This window comes from Zootoca vivipara, chromosome 8, assembly GCF_963506605.1.
Source record: "Zootoca vivipara chromosome 8, rZooViv1.1, whole genome shotgun sequence".
Taxonomy (NCBI): Eukaryota; Metazoa; Chordata; class Lepidosauria; order Squamata; family Lacertidae; genus Zootoca; species Zootoca vivipara.
Window position 1 is genome coordinate 21,421,678 of NC_083283.1, and position 18,387 is coordinate 21,440,064.

The 18,387-nt window shown below is 44.3% G+C and overlaps 1 protein-coding gene across 1 annotated transcript; it reads right to left on the reverse strand.

The window, feature by feature from the left end:
• Window positions 1-540: 540 nt before the first annotated feature.
• BAALC (BAALC binder of MAP3K1 and KLF4) lies at window positions 541-12,987 on the reverse strand. Its single transcript, XM_035126114.2, has 3 exons — window positions 12,660-12,987; window positions 3,479-3,651; window positions 541-1,683 (listed from the first exon to the last, which is right to left on the reverse strand). The coding sequence occupies exons 1-3, from the start codon at window positions 12,829-12,831 to the stop codon at window positions 1,576-1,578; spliced, it is 453 nt and encodes a 150-aa protein (XP_034982005.1). The 5' UTR covers window positions 12,832-12,987; the 3' UTR covers window positions 541-1,575.
• Between the last annotated feature and the right edge of the window lie 5,400 nt (window positions 12,988-18,387).

Consider the following 18,387-nt stretch of genomic DNA (forward strand, 5'->3'; position numbering starts at 1 on the left):
GTACTTTTACTTGCACTGCTTAGAAATACTAATCAGTATATAATAAATACAACAAACAAACAAACACACATTCTAAATTGGCAGATATGACATAATCCATAGAATCATGTGTTCAAGGGCTTACTTCCAAGTAAGCATGGAGAGTATTGCAGCTGCCATCTTTGAGCATAAGCACTCTTGAAGCATCCTGACTGCAGCCTAATTATATATGTTGCACACAGTTGTAATTTGAATTTATCACTCCAAGAGTAGACAGATCTTAAGTCTACAGCAGGCATAGGCAAACAGCCCTCCAGATTATGGGGACTAAAACAACTCCTGTCATCCCTAGCTAACAGGACCAGTGGTCAGGGATCATGGGAATTGTAGTCCCAAAATATCTGGAGAGCCGAGTTTGCCTATGCCTGGTCTACAGGGCTCAATGATTCAATGGTTATCTTAACTTAATAAGCAATTCTCCAACAGTAATTAAGCCTAGAAACTGAATATAGGTTTCAAACACTGAATTTTCATCTCAAGCAACTTCTTTAAGAAGTCAAACAATTTACAAACATTTTTATTAGTTACATTTTTTTATTTGTCTCAATGGCCTGTTCATCTGTGATTGAAGTGCCTTTTCTATAGATTTGACACCAAACACTAACTTTTCATATAAATTTTATTAATTTATAGGCTAGAAGAACTTTTTTAAAAATGAAGTTGTGTCTTTCAGATTACTATTTGGATAATTTTGCTCTCCTTCAAAACAAATCTGTTTGTTTAAAATTTAGAGACTTCAATAGCAAACATATACACAAATTCCTTTTGAAAATATAAGTGATAAAGGAGACACAAGATCAATCAGCTGCCTTTTTTCAATGAGTTGTGGGAGATCCCAATTTTGAGTGGTAGGATATTTCACCCTTTTGCAGGCATATCATTGCCACACAGTGCAAAGCTGCTATATGACACAGAAGCAGCAAAGTTAGAGTACCACAGTTCTTACATGTATTTCAGCTACATTAAACCTATCTATGCCGACACAAACCTTGGCCATCAGTTACATCGTAAGTCTCATATGGTATAGCAAATCAGACCATGATTATATGGCTCACTCAGCATGCCACTGAGATAAACAACAGAACCTTGTAGTGAACATCTTTAGGGTCAGGATGGAAAACATTTGATGTGCAAACTGAACTGAAGTGCCAACCACAGAAAGGCTGCATGAAATCTCAACTTTCATGTACCTAAAAACAGATGTGTCAGATGCAATTTGTGAGGGATTGAGTGTTCCTGAAATATTTTGGTATCCATTTTTATGTGAAATTAATTACTTAAATGGCAATGTATGAAATCCAAACCATTATGTTCTAATTGCTGGCCCAGCCTCACCAGTATGGCAATATAGAACAAAAAGCATCCAATGCTGGCAGCAGTTTAGAGCAAGGATAGCGGTTTTTCCAAAGGCACTCAGCAGCAGATGTCCACTACATTCAGCATGAAAAATAAAACACCTTGAGATCTTCACATTAAGTTATCAGTTAAAGTGCAGCAAAATATTGCAGAATTCAGTCATCTTCTCCTTTGGCTCTTTTAATTGACACAGTTCTTTGTAATTCTTCTGTTACTAATTTGTCTTATTGTTTTGGTGGCGTTAATAGCGACTTCTTTTGTGACTTTTTTCTTGTTGTCCCATTTAGCCTGTTTAAAAAGAGTGTACAGTAAATTAGTTTAATGCAAGATGCTTAGAAGATGTTTCATAGAAGAAAATTTCCTAAACAAAGAGAAAAGACAAGGGGGGGGGGAATTAACAAAATACTCAAATCTAAACAACAAGCAATACTTAGCAATACTTATATCCTGAAGTCTCCACGAACAGATCTTGTAGTAATCGCCAGTCAAATTGTTAATACAGTGGCATTTTTACTCAGAAAATAGGAAGTAAAATAATTGGAAAGTTATCACAAAGAACGCCCTCCCTACCACTCACAAATGATCTCTGTTTAACTGGTGTCATTTAACTTGTTTATAAAGGATCTGAAGTCAGCGATGAGAAGGAACATGGACTAGTTTGTAGATGACACCAAGTTGTGTTCAGGATAATAAAGACCTACATGGACCAGAACATTGTCCCCAAATGGAAAAGAATTATTAGTGAAGTTCAAAGGAAGTATAAATGTAAAGCGGGGTGGGAAACCTCCAGCCCCTGGGCTAATCTTGAGACTGTATCATCTTCCAATACTTTGCTACCATAAAGTAGGTCCTAACATGAGATCTAGACCGTGTTCAATTGGATTAATCACCAATTTTTCTTCACAGACACTCCGGTTGGATTTTATGGATGCTTGGCAGGCTCAGAGATGCGACTGGAACATCCAGTGGACAATAGGAGAAATGTTGCACTGCATGTAACATTTACTTAAGCAGCTCATGACTGGCCTTCAAAATAACAGTAAAGCAGTATTAATTACAGGTAGGTAGCCATGTTGGTCTGACATGTTTGTCACTGGTATGAGCTTTCGTGTCATGCACATGAAAGCTCATACCAATGACAAACTTACTTGGTCTCTAAGGTGCTACTGTAAGGAATTTTTTTATTTTGTTTTGACTATGTCAGACCAACACGGCTACCTACCTGTAACTAGAACTATGGAAGGCACCACATTGAGCCGCATGAAATGGAAGTCCATCAACCTCACCAAGAAACTTGCACAGGTACAGACTGACATCTTCTTTCTGACTAAATGCAAGAACCTGGACATTATACCTAAGGGTATTAGAATTAAGAACCCTCTACAATCCACTTATCCTACTGAATATGCAAGGAAACTATGCCACACTTTCTCCAAGAAGCTGCTCAAACATCTGATCGGCGTTCTGTACTCTAAACAGAAGCTAATGAAGGAGGAACTCTCTGTACTGGACAACTCTATCAGGAATCACCTAGCCTGGCAAGAGTTCCACAAAGAAAAACAAACCATTTAACCCTCTAAACTGGAGTTACTGAAAAAACAGAAAAACAAAAAACTCTCTAACCTTTCCAACCTACAGGCTACTAATCAAAACAACAAGATCAACAATATTGTCAATCTCTCACAGCAAACACTCAGCCCAGCTGAGGAATCAGTCCTTTCACGTGGACTATCATTCTGCCCTGCCAAATCCCCACACATGATTCAGTTCTGGAAGCATTTTTCCGCCTGAAGCAGTATTAATATATTCAGTTGATTCTTCTTTATGTCCTTAATTAAAACAGGTTCAACACATGCCATTATTCCCAATAGTTATTGCTTTGTCATGAGCCTTGCAATATGAGAAATGTATTCATTGTGACTTTAAAAAAGAAACACTAGTTAGAAGGTACGACTTCAGTGTAAAGGACACAGGCTTAATAGCACTGTGTCAGGCCTTTAGCTCAGGAGAAACAGGATTAGCCCAGCTTCAAGAGGATACCAGTGTGCACAAGGAGTCGCTCAGAATGTAGTTCTGCACTTACCTCTGTGGTTCTAAAGCCATTTTGTTGTTTGTGTGCTGAAGTTCCAGTGGCGTGAACTGTCAGTTTTGTACATTGTGTACCACAGTGAGTTCTCTTTTCAGCACTACCTATTCCACTTGCAGCTGAGGACTTTCCGGTACAAGTCTGAGTTGATTTGCTATCCTCCAGAATTCCTAAGAACACACAAAATCACATTTTGTTAAGTCAAAACATTTACTGGTGTTTTACACATTTTTTTTCAAGTTAAAGAGATATTAACAAAACAGGTCAGTTTCACATAATTGTTCGTCAACAGTTTGTATATGCCCAATTACCAAAAGACATTTGCGCATTCCTATCCCCCTCTATCAAATTAGAAACTGAACAGAAATTAGAAGCACGAGATCCTGAATTATTATTCAGAGAGACATAAGCAAAGCAGGCATGTCTTTGAAAACAAAAATAGAGCACTGATTTTTTTCTTCTCCTGCTCCATTCCTTTTTAAATATAAATAATAATCTGTTGAATACCATGGCTAATAGTTTATGTCCTGTTTGACTTCCTGCTTTTGTGCAACCATACTGCTGTGGAAAAATACGTCGTACATCCCATACTGCCTCTCTTCTATTTCCGTGAACTTTTGCTATAAAATCGTTCTTGCCCTCCTGAGGGCAGAAATTATGTATAGTTACGTAATTTCCTCCCCCTGCTTTTTTTTCGGGTGAAACAGCTGTGGGCGCTGGGGAACTGGCAGGGGGAAAGGGCCAGTTTTCCTCCCCATCTGTTTTCTCTAGCTCTTCACCCAGCTGTTTTTTCCCCTCTCCAAAAGATAAAATATGCCAGGCCCCTTCAATCATCATATAGCATTTCTCAGTGAAACAACATGACTGTGTGCAACCTGTCACAGAAAGCAAGCAGAGGCATCTGAAAGTTTCTGTGGTAAGCTTTGATGGTTTGGGTAAAGAAGGGGTTGCCAACATGGCCTCTGTGGGCACCATGGCGCTATTGAAGTCCTATGGGGAATGCACTGGCAAATCAGACTCCTCCCCTCACCCCTATGGGTCAACTGCCCACCTCTCATCTAAAGTAATTGTGATGCCAGATTATTGACAGGTCAGTGGCCTCGCCCATGTCTCACCCAAAGTGGCCCACAGAGTTTGGGAGAGAGAAAGATCTGGCCATCTGGGCCAAGAAGATTCTCCACTCCTGATCAAGCCAATATTTGATTTGTCTTCCAGCTCTATGATTCTGTATCAGGGATGCTGTGGCAGCATATGTCCTGCATCAGCAAGAGACGGATGGCCAGTTTGCTTCCCTGAACTCCTTGGGGACGAAAGGCAGAAGAGTGTAAATTCAATAAATAAATTCCAACCACCTACAGAACATTTTGCACATGTCTCAGAGTTTACTGGCCAAGTACCAAGCCTTATGATTACCGATGCTACCACTGATATGAAATACAGTGGTACCTCGGTTTATGAACACAATTGGTTCCGGAAGTCTGTTCATAAACTGAAGCGTTCATAAACTGAAGCGAACTTTCCCATTGAAAGTAATGGAAAGTGGATTAATCCGTTCCAGACGGTCCGCGGAGTAACCGTTCATAAACTGAAGCGAACTTTCCCATTGAAAGTAATGGAAAGTCGATTAATCCGTTCCAGACGGTCCGCGGAGTACTTAAACTGAAGCGTTCATAAACTGAAACATGGGTGTAATTGGTTGCGGAAGTCTGTTCATAAACTGAAGCGTTCATAAACTGAAGCAAACTTTCCCATTAAAAGTAATGGAAAGTGAATTAATCCGTTCCAGATGGGTCCGCGGCGTTCATAAACCGAAAATTCATAAACCGAGGTGTTCATAAACCGAGGTTCCACTGTATATGTGAACTTTGGGCAAGCTGCTTCAGTTACATGTGTCTATCTACCACATAATGAACCTTTCACATGCTCTTAACACTTAATCATAGCTTTTGCTTCAAAGCTGTCGATAAAAGGAAATACATATAATACATATAACCACTGGGGGTGGTTTTTGTTTGCACGATTCTTGGCTACATATATGCTTCATGAAAAATTGAAGGCATTGTTACTTTGTGTCAGGTGACTCAGAGCAGCTGCAAAAGCAGGCAGGAGATAACGGCACAATTGGCTCAATATATTCAGCCAACCTCTTTATGCGACTCCCTCTGAAACAAGAAAATTGTTAGTTTTTCTGCCCAAAGCAGAGCGCTACTTAAGTCTATGCTGTAAACTAAGGAATGGTAAGGAACACTGCTTGGTATTTGGAAGTGATACTGTGTTTCATAATCAATGAAGTCTTAACTCACATGAGACCAGGCATTGCATCAGTATTTCTATTTTGTACACATATTGCATCCAGAGCATACTCCAATTAGATTCCACATGCAGCCTAAATATTTCACATGTATCCATTTAAACACTGATACCCTGACGGAACATATCAAATTTGTCAGTAGTTGTCGGTGGGAATAAGTGGGGGCATGCACAGCACAGACATACCCAAGTCCTCCATAAAACGGAATATTAAAGGGCTGTCTCAAGTGAATTTCAACATCACCATTCTTGCATGTGCTGTATTGCCAACTAAATAGCATTTGTAAGGGTGCACATTGCCACCTACATGCAAATAACTAGAGCAAGAAGACTACATGGGAAGCCTGTGATCCTTTCTGGAAACCTCCTAAAAAAATGTTTATGACGAAAGACTTTTTATCAAAGCAGATCCTTGCTTGTCCTCTGTATCTGCAATGCAGGGAAAGGAAAACAATTGGTTCAGTCCCATTTCTGGTGCTAAAAGTCAATGCAAGATTACAGGATGCTCCTCCCACACAGGAGCATCTAGAGGGCTAATGAAGTATTCTTTAAGTGTCAAATCATATGAACGAAGCAATATTCAAGCTTTATGGAAGAATGTACTCCAAGAAACTGCAGGGGAAAGAACAAAAAAGGAGGAAAGTACCAAAAATAACATGTAAAATTTATGTATGCATTCATATTTATCTGTTCCAGAACAAATAGTCTTGAAGTAACAGCATGTTCCTTTCATGCTTTTTGATCATCTGTGCAAGAGGTTTGAGGCTTCACACAAGTGAGTTGCATGGAAGCTGCTTAGAACTGCATTCAAGTGAATAATGCTGCATGGGGTCAGCCATTCGCTTGCATGAGCTTGCCATACAGACTAGTCTGTGCTACACCATTGTTGCCATGCTACCATAAAGCCATGATGGGTAGGCTGTGTGGCAGCATGGGGATGGGAGGCAAAATGCATAGCTGGGATGCATAGTGCATGCTTCTGTTACTTTCAATTTGATTTATATATCACCTTATGCCAGTTTCATGGGAGAGAGAGATGGAGTTGTTTGGGGGATTAAATGAGGGGGGGGAACATGTTGTATGCAATCTTGATCTCATTGGAGAAAATTTATAGCAAAGTCAAGCATTATCAACTAGAGCAATTCACTCGGTGCCACAGGCACCAACAACCACCTCAACCTGTTCTGAAGTCACTACAGGGACAGAAGGCAAAAGCTCCAGGCGCAGTCGGAGTGGCTCCTCTTTGCTTGAAATAGTGTTCTGCACACTCCGATCCTCACACAGATATTTAACAGATATTTTGTATAAAGAACGTTTACACTGCAAAATTAGCCAAAGCTAATTCCAAGTATGTAAGTACTTGGCGAATAAATTACTATTCTATTCTATTCTATTATCCAATAGACATCCCTTAACAAGTAATAGGGACAGGTGATTGGAGTAGCACATCTGCCTAAGTTTAAGTGCATGACAAACTTCTGGATAAACACTCCAGTACTGTGGTAGCACAGCAAGCAAATTGTACAGCCTTGTGTACACACACACACACACACACACACACACACGTCACTTAAAAACAGAAGATGAGCAAGTAAATATTTCCCAAAATGGAGCATGCATAAATGTCATTGCCTATTTACAATGTAATGGGCCATAATGCAAAATGCATCTGTGACTCTTTAAAACCATATTTCCCCACATAGCACTTGGAACAGCATTAGAAGTACTAAATACATATCCATAACAAAATGTTGTTTCAACACAGAAAAAATATACCCTTAAAACAGAAGAGTGGGGGTGGGGGAGGAAATGGATCCTATACAAGTAAGCAACTCCCTCTAAAAGGGAGTTCTGAAGAAGTGTGCATGCACACGAAAGCTCATACCAAAATAAAAACTTAGTTGGTCTTTAAGGTGCTACTGAAGGAATTTTTTTTATTTTGCTTCGACTCAGACCAACACGGCTACCTACCGTACCTGTAACTCCCTCTAAAAGGGTTGCAATTATAGAGATTACAGATCTCTGGCCTATGGAAAACTATTCCAACTGTCAATAATACTTCTGATGATGCAAAACCTTTCAGTTCAATGGTTTTGCTTTTCTAGATGAAGCTAATGAAGCAACTAGAGTGACAAGACTGCTTTTAATACAGCAATTCATAATTTTTCTAGTTTTAATAGTCTGTGAAAGGAAGATTTCATGCTACATTTTCTCTTTCAATGGAAGCTTTTAGGAACAACTTGAACTACTGCTAAATTGTCCCCCCTCCATTTTTTTGAGACCATTCACAAAAGTATAGCACCGTTGTTGGTCTTTTAAAGGCTTTGCCTTTTTATGCCACCCACCCCAGATGGCTGATATTGCTACACCGTTTTTTCTATATTTATTCTTCACCAATTGTTTGGTACAGATAGAAAGTTCCATGGTAGGTTTAAGTGTGTTACTTACTACTGAGAACATTAAATTCTGTTATGATGTTAGTGGAAAGGTCTTACAGTTTCTGTACAGTATTTCAGACATCTGTATATAGCCATTATTGCTCTTTTCAGTTTACTGTGGAAAAAATCACCGTCTGCTGCAGTTTGAAAATTAAGATAAAAAGGGAATATGAGGTGGAAAAAATGAATAGAAGAAAAAAGATGAGTGGAGAATTATACTATTGGATAAGATCCAGCCAAATTTAAGTGTTTGGCTTTATAATATGTTTTATTTTTTTATTGTCACATTTTGTGTGGATTTCTTTTTATATACACTGTTTAGAAATACAAGTAATTAAGCAGTACCGTGTTTCTCCTAAAATAAGACGGTCCTCAAAAATAAGCCATGTCAGGCTTTTAATTAGTAGAATAAATATAAGACATCCCCCGAAAATAAGCCAGGGGTGGGAGCCGCTTCGGGGAGCGCAGCGCAGCGCGAAGAGCCTGTTGAGAGGCAGCTGCGGCTGCCCCCAGTCGCCCACGCAGATCCCGGGCTTCCTTCACCTGCAGCCGCAGCTGCCTCTCAACAGGCTCTTCGCGCTGCCGCTTCGGGGAGCACAGTGCAGCGCGAAGAGCCTGTTGAGAGGCAGCTGCGGCTGCAGGTGAAGGAAGCCCGGGATCTGCGTGGGCGACTGGGGGCGAACGCACTGAGCGCTGCGGCGGTGGCAAAGAGGCGCCCGATCAGCCCGCTTCTCAGCTGATCGGGCGCCTCTTCGCTACCGCCGCAGCGCTCAGTGCATTCGCCCCCAGTCGCCCACGCAGATCCCGGGCTTCACCTGCAGCCGCAGCTGCCTCTCAACAGGCTCTTCGCGCTGCCGCTTCGGGGAGCACAGTGCAGCGCGAAGAGCCTGTTGAGAGGCAGCTGCGGCTGCAGGTGAAGGAAGCCCGGGATCTGCGTGGGCGACTGGGGGCGAACGCACTGAGCGCTGCGGCGGTGGCAAAGAGGCGCCCGATCAGCCCGCTTCTCAGCTGATCGGGCGCCTCTTCGCTACCGCCGCAGCGCTCAGTGCGTTCGCCCCCAGTCGCCCACGCAGATCCCGGGCTTCACCTGCAGCCGCAGCTGCCTCTCAACAGGCTCTTCGCGCTGCCGCTTCGGGGAGCACAGTGCAGCGCGAAGAGCCTGTTGAGAGGCAGCTGCGGCTGCAGGTGAAGGAAGCCCGGGATCTGCGTGGGTGACTGGGGGCGAACGCACTGAGCGCTGCGGCGGTGGCAAAGAGGCGCCCGATCAGCCCGCTTCTCAGCTGATCGGGCGCCTCTTCGCTACCGCCGCAGCGCTCAGTGCGTTCGCCCCCAGTCGCCCACGCAGATCCCGGGCTTCACCTGCAGCCGCAGCTGCCTCTCAACAGGCTCTTCGCGCTGCCGCTTCGGGGAGCACAGTGCAGCGCGAAGAGCCTGTTGAGAGGCAGCTGCGGCTGCAGGTGAAGGAAGCCCGGGATCTGCGTGGGCGACTGGGGGCGAACGCACTGAGCGCTGCGGCGGTGGCAAAGAGGCGCCCGATCAGCCCGCTTCTCAGCTGATCGGGCGCCTCTTCGCTACCGCCGCAGCACTCAGTGCGTTCACCCCCAGTCGCCCACGCAGATCCCGGGCTTCACCTGCAGCCGCAGCTGCCTCTCACCGGGCTCTTCGTGCTGCCGCTTCGGGGACACAGTGCAGCGTGAAGAGCACTCTTCTGGTGCTCTTGTGCGTGCGTGCGCGCGAGGGAGAAGTCCCCTTTTCCTTACCCAGGTGCAGCAGCAGGAGGTTACCCCCGCGAGGTGGGCAGTCTGTGCTCTGCACACACACACACACCGTTTCGCCTCGCTCCGTCTCTCCCCCCTCCGCAAAGACACCAAAAAAAAAAAAAGACATCCCCTGAAAATAAGCCGTGGTGTGTTTTTTGGGAGGAAAAATAAATATAAGACGTGTCTTATTTTAGGAGAAACACGGTATATGTCTTAGAAAAATAAGTGTTTATGTCCCTTTGATTTCAGCTGAATGGTTAAACTGTCTTCTACTTAACACAATAAGACTTGCAAGCAGTTAACGTCTGCTAAATCTTAACCATTGCTTACTCAAAGACAGTAACAAATATAACCAAACTCAAATATATTAAAAATGTATAGGTGGTTCATACACAGGCTACAAAAATCAGAAGGCAAAATTTAGAAAACAAAATTTGAGGTTGTATTCAGTGCTAGTCTTGCTCAGTGCCAGTCCTACTCAGAGTAGACCCACTGGAGATTATAGATATGATTAACTGAGGTTCGTTAATTTCAGTGGGCTCCTCTGAGTAGGATTAGCATTGGTTATAACCCATGGATTAATTCTGAGGGCTAGGTTAAAGAAGAGTTCTGCTAATGTCAAACTACGTGTTACACATGACTGAAATATAGGTGGGGGCTGGACTTGCTTGCAGCAGCACTATGATTTCAGTTAAAGAAATGGCATAAGGGGAAGCTCTGCTGCTATAAGCAAACTGACTGTTCCCTACACATGCATTTCAAAAAATAGAAGTAAACCCATAGGAAGATCCAATGACTAATGTTCTAGGACGGTAATTGTAGCTTAGTCCTAGTTAGCAACAGCAAATGATATTTTCTCAGCTTATGGAGAAATGTAATAGCATTTGGGTATTACCCCCCCCTCTCCGCCACCATGCCAAAATTAAGCAGAATGTGACCATAAGTGCACATTATTTCAAAGAGTCAATTCACAAAACTCCTTTGAAGGCTTTCCCCCCTGTTTTAAATCTGCATGGTAAGCAATTCCACCAGGATGTTCATGATGGATTGTGCATAAAAAGCCACATAATCTATTACAGGCACGCCTCTAAACTGGCCATATGGCTGACCAGTTATCATGTGCACATTCACAGTGATTTGACTGGGGTGGGAAAAATCAACTACTTTAAAACACATGTAGATAAGTAGAGAGCTTGCTGCTGGGTTGCTCTGAAACCAACAAGGCATACTTCCAAAGACAAATATTATAGCATGTATAACATTATACATGGCAAAATCTATGTTAATTGATAAATAACAGTAATATCCCCTGGATACATAGCCCATTTCACTAACTACTATGTAATGAAATGATGAGGAATTCAACAGGGCTTTAATGCACACATCTCAGTCTCTAATACAACTATTCCCCATTTGTGAGGCTCTCACTGGTTATGGTCAAGAAGAGTTCTACCTACCCTGCAGAGATGCTAAGGCATTCCTACTGATGCTTTTAGTAAGCAGCTGCTAGAGGAGTTGACTCGGCATAATGCCATAACAGGTGCAGAAGTCATACCGTCTGCACTGTGGTGAGTGTGTTCTAATTACAGTATTTCATGTTCTTCTCCGTTGCTAAGTTGATATGGTGCTGCTGGCTAAGTATTAGGACTGTCTCGTAAGCACAAGCACAGCAGCATCCATCTTAAATGGGCAGAGAGCAAATATGATATGTTTGCAACTGAAAATGTGTAACATGTAATTGAAATATATAACCTTCAGTCATGATTCGAACACTATAAACTGCTAGCTTGACTAAAGCACAACCCTGAATCTGCAGATTCATAGATCAGACAGGTTGCTCCGACAGCCTGATCATCCAAATATGTGAAGCCCTGTTCACAACAAGTCTCACAATCCTTGTGCCACTTACTACATGGCACAAACTGGTAAAGCACAGGATCTATAGAACTGAGGCTACAATGCATCTTCGTTGCGCACTGGTACCAGGTTTCTTTTCAGCAGCAACTCCCTTTGCTGACTATTGAAGAGCCTCCCCTTACAACAGCAACAAAAGGTCCCTCTTTGATCTTTCTGTAGTGTCATACCAGCAGCATCCTATATAATACGAATAAGGCCTTGGGCCCCTCCCCCCACCACCACCCAAAAAAACCCGGATCACGATACTGGCATAAGGCTAAATTACATGAAGATGTAAGTTAAGCAGAGCTGCATATTGCTATGCATCCTCTTTACATTGCAGGGAGGAAAAGTTTTAACCCTTCTCCCTGTTTGAAAATAAAAAGTCGCAAGAACAAATAATGTTCCAAAAAGAACCCCACCCTCGACTGTGTCTTCACTTCTGTTCTGAATATGCAGGACCTATAGGGTTTGCATTGCAAGCCACCGCACTGAACCAGGAGCAAGGGCTGCAGGAATAAATCCACGAGCGCAGCTCAGACTACAGAACTCGAAATGCAAAGCCACTTCTCTGAAATATGTCCTAGCAGTGAGACGAGGGTGTTCGCCACCTGTTCGCTGCCGCCCCCCCTCGCCTTCCTCTGGCCAAACCTTTGGTTGTGGAGAAGAGCCCCGAAGGAAGCGAGCGAGACGGAGGACAGAGCGAGGAGGCGGGAAGGGCCCGGGCCGCCTCGCTCGCGTTTCCCGCCACCAACAGCCCCAAGCTCGACTCACCGGGTTCCCTCAGGCCAGCCTCGGCTTGGCCGCCCTCCGGGCCGGCGGCGACGGGAAGCGGCTGCTGGGGCTCGGCGTCTGTGTTGGTCAGCCAGGTGGACTCGGTCTCCCTCGTCCAGCTCTCGTAGTAGCGCGGCTCGATGGCATCAGCTCGGCTCCCGCCGCAGCCCATCCTGCGGGGCCGCCTCCTCCGTCCCCCTCCGCGCCAGCACCGCGGTCAGCGGCCCGGCCAGAGCAGCATCGCCCTCCCGCTTTCCTCGCCCAGCCTCCGGCCAGGCGCGGGAGAGCGGCGAGGGGCGGCGCCATCACTTCCCGCCTCCTCCATTTTCCCCGCCTCCTCAGGGCGGCCCCCTGTCAGTCTTGGAGGGAGCTTCTGCTCTCTCCTATTTCACGTCCCCTTTCCTCTCCTCCTCCTCCTGTTGCCTAGTTCTTCCATAAGAATTATGTGTCCTCTTCTTTCCTTTCCCTTCAGGGTTTTTCTTCTTCTTCCCCCTTCTCTGTTCCCATCCCCTTCTCCTCCTCAAATTTCCTGGGAATTTAGAATCCTCCTCTCCAGGCTTTGGGCTGAAGGCTGTGCAAAGAGCCTGAACTGATACTGCCGTTAATATTAATACTGTACAGAAGCGGGACTGGCTGTTTCTTTTTCCCCTAACAAGACATCTCTTCGGCACGTCGGTTGAAAGTGGAGGCATGATCCTGAACAGTTTGGTGCTAAGGCTGGAACACATTCTCCTCCCAGACCCAGGGAAGTCTACTTGTCAAATTAATACTGAATTGGTTAATTAAATACATTAGTTAGTGCTGTTCCATTGCAATGTAAAGGAACGATTCTGTAAGAACACAAGATTTTGGCTAATTGCCAACCCTCTCTGTGGTGAATTCAAACCCTAAAGCATGGGTGTCAAACACAAGGCCCGGGGGCCAAATCCGGCCCGCCAGACCTCGTCATGTGGCCCGCCGAGCGCCCCAGCCAGCATGCCCCAGCAGCGGGACCTTGCTGCTGAAGCGCCGCGCCGACAAAGCGCCGACAAACAGCTGGGGCCGGGGGGGGGGTAGAAAGGCGGCCGGAGCAGCGCCGCACGGAGAGTCCCGAGCCTCTGCGACGCAGCAGTGCTCTGTAGCACTTTGAATCCTCCTCCTCCTGCCACGGCTCAGCGCCTGGAAACGGCTGCTGCTGCTGAAGCACAGACAAAGCACCCAGCAGTGCCGCGTGGAGGAGGATTCAAAGTGCTACAGAGCACTGCTGCGTCCCAGAGGCTCAGGACTCTCCGCATGGCGCTGCTGGGCACTGACCCGGCAAGCCGCCGCCTCCTCCTCCTCCTCTTGTCTCACCTCCTCCTCCTGCCGCGGCTCAGCCTCACGAACGTGCAACTCTGAGGCTTTACGCACTTCTCCTAAAACGGACACCCGCTGCCTCACGCTGCACGGGAAATGCTTTTTGCCCCTGGGTCCCTTCGCGCTCTTTTCTGGTGCTGAATCAAGGCGGCGACCCCCCCTTCCCTTTCTTTCTTCCTCTCTCTCGTTCTTATTCTTTCTTTCCCTCTCCTTCCTTCCTTCTTTATCTCTGTCTTCTCTCCCTCTTTCTTTTTCTTTCCTTCTTTATTCCTTCTTTCCTACTCTTCTTTCTCTCACCTCTTTCCTTCCTCTCTCCCTCCTGCTCCCTCTTTTCTTTCTTTCTTTCTTTCTTTCTTCCTTCCTTCCTTTCTTCCTTCTGTCCTTCCCATCTTTCTTCCTCTCCCTCATTCTTATTCTTTCTTTCCCTCTACTTCCTTCCTTCTTTCTCCCTTTCCATCTTCTCTCCCTCTTTCTTTTTCTTTCCTTCTTTATTCCCTTCCTTATTTCCTACTCTTCTTTCTCTCCCCTCTTTCCTTCCTTCCTCTCTCCCTCCCACTCCCTCCTTCCTTCCTTCCTTCCTTCCTCCCTCCCTCCCTCCCCTTCCCTCTCCTCAGAAACATAGGATGCTGCTTTATACTTCTGGCCCTTAAACCCTGGAACCAGGAGAGCAGCTCCAGTGAGTCAACCTCAGCCAGTCCCTTTGGTGAAGGGTGGTGGCTCACTGGCAGAACATCTGTCCTGCATGCAGAAGGACCCCAGCATCTCCAGGTACTAGTAGCTCTGCAAAGGTCCTGCATGAAACCCTAGCAAGCCTCCACCACCCAGTGCAGTTACCAAAAATCATTTTTCAATAAATTGTACAATAATTGTACATTTGAATATCTACTTGCCATTATTCTGACTATGTTTCTGCTTTCAGAGCTAGTTATTACTTACATTATTACAAAAAACAGTAATAATTGAATGCAGTGACAATAATTTATGATAATAAAGAGTGGACACATAGTCCTACAGATACAACCGGCCCTTTGAGGGTGACCAAACTGCTGGTGCGGCCCCTGATGAATTTGAGTTTGACACCCCTGCCCTAAAGGGACTGGGGTTCATTGAGCACTGGATGGTGGCACACACTTTAGATGGCCATAAGCAGTTGTATTATTATTATTATTATTATTATTATTATTATTATTATTATTATTATTATTAACTGCACACACATAAATCATAAAATAACAAGACTAACAAAAAATGGGTGACTAGGGGGGTAAAATACTAACCACTAGAAGTGAATTAATGAATAGTGTCGGCTTATCTGCGCCATATTGCAATATTTGTTGTAGGTATTTTTCATCCATGTGTTGTTTCATTTGTATATTTAGTAAAATCACACCCTACAGTGCAAAAATTATCTTGTTTTCTCTCTTCCTTTTTTATAATAATTTTTATTGATTTTAATATAAACAAAGACAAGACACAACATAATATATACTCCGTCCCTCCATCCTCCCTCCCCCCACCAGTCCACTTCTGCCACCAGTAGGACCCATAGGAGTTGAGAGTCAAAGGTGGTCCATTTTAGGGCTGAATTTGTCCTCCCCCCCTCCACTCCCGCCCCCCCTGCCACCAGGAGGCCAGGGGTGGAGGAGTACAAAGGTTTGGATTTCCCCCAGCTTATCCTTCAGCACACACATATAAAACAAACAAATAAATTTTTCAATTCTTATTTTTTTAAAAACATTGTATTTGTGACTTCCTCGAATCTCTTCTTCCTGGTTTTCTTAGTTTCTTAATATAATTATGGCGGATTTTCTGATCTTAACTCAAAATCTTTTCCTTAAAATATTCACTTTATCCTCCTCCTTCTTCGTGCCCCCTCACCACGGGTCCCCTCCTGCCACGAGAGGAACCCGTGAGATGCGGCCTTCCAAAGGAGATCCATTTTTGTGTCTGGGTTTCCCTCCCCCCTCCTCCCCCCCTTAGAGCACCCCCTGCCACCAGGTGCTTCCAAGTAAAGAGAGGAAGAGAGGTAGCTCTCTGCCCAGACACGTATCTAAACATAAAAATATTTAATACAAATCTAAATTTTCTTTTCCCAACCATTCTTCTTTCTCCCTCCAGAAAATTCAGTTATTATATACAATCATTTCTCTACCCAAAATCTTAACATTTACTTTTTAACACTCTCCCTCCCCTCCCCCGACGTCGTTCCCCCAATTGGACCAACATTTCCTTTAACATGCCAAGATTTCAGAAACCGTTGTTCAATCAACCTAGATACCTCTTAACTAGAATTCTCATCCCACACCACATCTTTCCCATTTCCAAGTCCAGGCCTCTGTCCCCCCCTCCTTCTGCGTTTCCCACTCCTCAGTCATACGTCTCCAAATTTCAGTCCCTCCAGGCTCCTCCTTTTCTTGAATCTTCATTTCATTTTGTTGTTCATTGGCCTCATCTTCTTTCTTTTCAAATCCTTGTTGTGCATCATCCAGAACCTGTTTTTTCTAATCCAACTCAATTTCGACATTGTCCTCTATTTCTTGCTCCTTAATCTTAGCCTCACATTCAAAATTGTCCTCTAAGTCCTGATCTTGAACCACAGTTTCTGTACATGATGGACTGGAATGTTGCAGTTTCTTATGGATGTCTTTCAGTATTTGCAGATAGTCCAACACAGCCTCCTGGAAGGCTAGAGAGTAAGTTGTTTTCATTCTTTCTCTTAACCACAAGCAGACAGGAGATTAGGAGACAAAAGGCACTGGAAATTTCCTTCCTGCTACACGATCGCCTCCATCTTGGCTGTCCTTTCCCATTGTCTTTAACTTCACCATATATCAAATCCTAATTCAGATTGACTTAACTTTAACTTCTTCTTGTAGCAGATTATACCATTCAACAGCAATTTAATAGATTTGTCTAGCCTTTTGACAGCTTTGACAGCTCTTGACAGCTGTCAAAGCACTTTCCCCCTTAATAATCTTGCTGGTCCTCAAGGGGAGCCGACTCCGGGGGGCTGAGAAGGGTTGCCAAAATCTTTCTTTCTCTCGGGTTCCACAGTCAATCAGTTTCCCTTTCGGTTTAGGGATATTTATTGCGCCTCCTGATTATCCATTGGGAAGAGATCGACTTCCGTTTTTTAAAAATCTCCTCCTGTTTTTCCAAATTGTTGCCAAATTTATCTCAAAGTTCCAATTAAGGGTTCCACTTACTTTTTTCTTGGATTTTCTTGGAAGAATCCGCCGCTAGCTGACAGAAGACTCGAGGCTTCGCTTCTCGGAGGTAAACTGACGTCCAAGATGGCTCCCACGACTCTTCACTCCGCTGGCTCTCAAGGGCTCTACTGATTCCCTGGGCAGTGGAGGAATCGTGAACCGGAGCTCCGCTGGACCTGCGCCCCGGGATTCTTTCGGGGAATCCGCTCGCCCTGTGGATTTCCCCCCCCCCCTCCGCGATGCCAGGGACCTCAGAGCTCGAGGTCCCTGCGTCTTCTAGCCGGCGCGGCAGACCGGAAGCCTCTTGTTTTCTCTTTTCCTTGCCACTTTCAAATTTTTTGCCACAGGTTTTCCATTATGGCAGTTTACCAGACTATTATGCCAGTGATCAATATTCATTAGTTGCAAAGTTTTCCAAGTTCTGACTATTACCGTTCTAGCTGCTGTTAATACATGTATTATTAATTCCTTACTTCTTAATTGGTTCATATATGAAGTATATAAATTAAGTAAGGCTAATGCTGGAGTTATTGGGATTGACTGAGCTGTAATCTGAGATAGCTCATTAAAAACTTCCTTCCAAAATTGTTCTATTTATGGGCAGCCATATGCAGTTGTGAGGCACAGACAGGGGTGAATCTACTTTGAAATTAATGATACTTAATGTTCAAGGCCCCTGTTCCCAGAGAGACCCCATAAGAGACTTTTTAAAAAACTGAGTCAGTAGCACAGATGTAAAGCTGGATCTAGACCCTAGTAACTATGAGTTTACAAAAGTACTTAAACAGGTACCGTACCCAGAAACACAATTTGTGGTGATCTGTTGTGGAACAGGCCAGTTGGAGAAGATAACAGTGGTTTCCCAGACCTCATTGCTGGTTGTGAAGGGCCCCCTATAACAGTTCAAGCTTCTGGGACCCCCCCCCCCCAGCGTAGGTCCACTATAGGTGTCCAGAATTTTGATTATGTAAGCACAGTCTTTAAATATGAGGAATATAGCTCTACAACAGAAGACCTAGATAACTGGTTCAAGAAGAATGGCCTTCACATGAGAGCCCTCCAGGTCACTAAAATTCATTTGCATTGTATAATATGTGCATAACAATTGGTGCTCTGATGCCTGTTTATTAGGGAATCAGTCTTTAAATGATTAATTAGTGGAGGGCTTTGCAAGCAATTTAAAG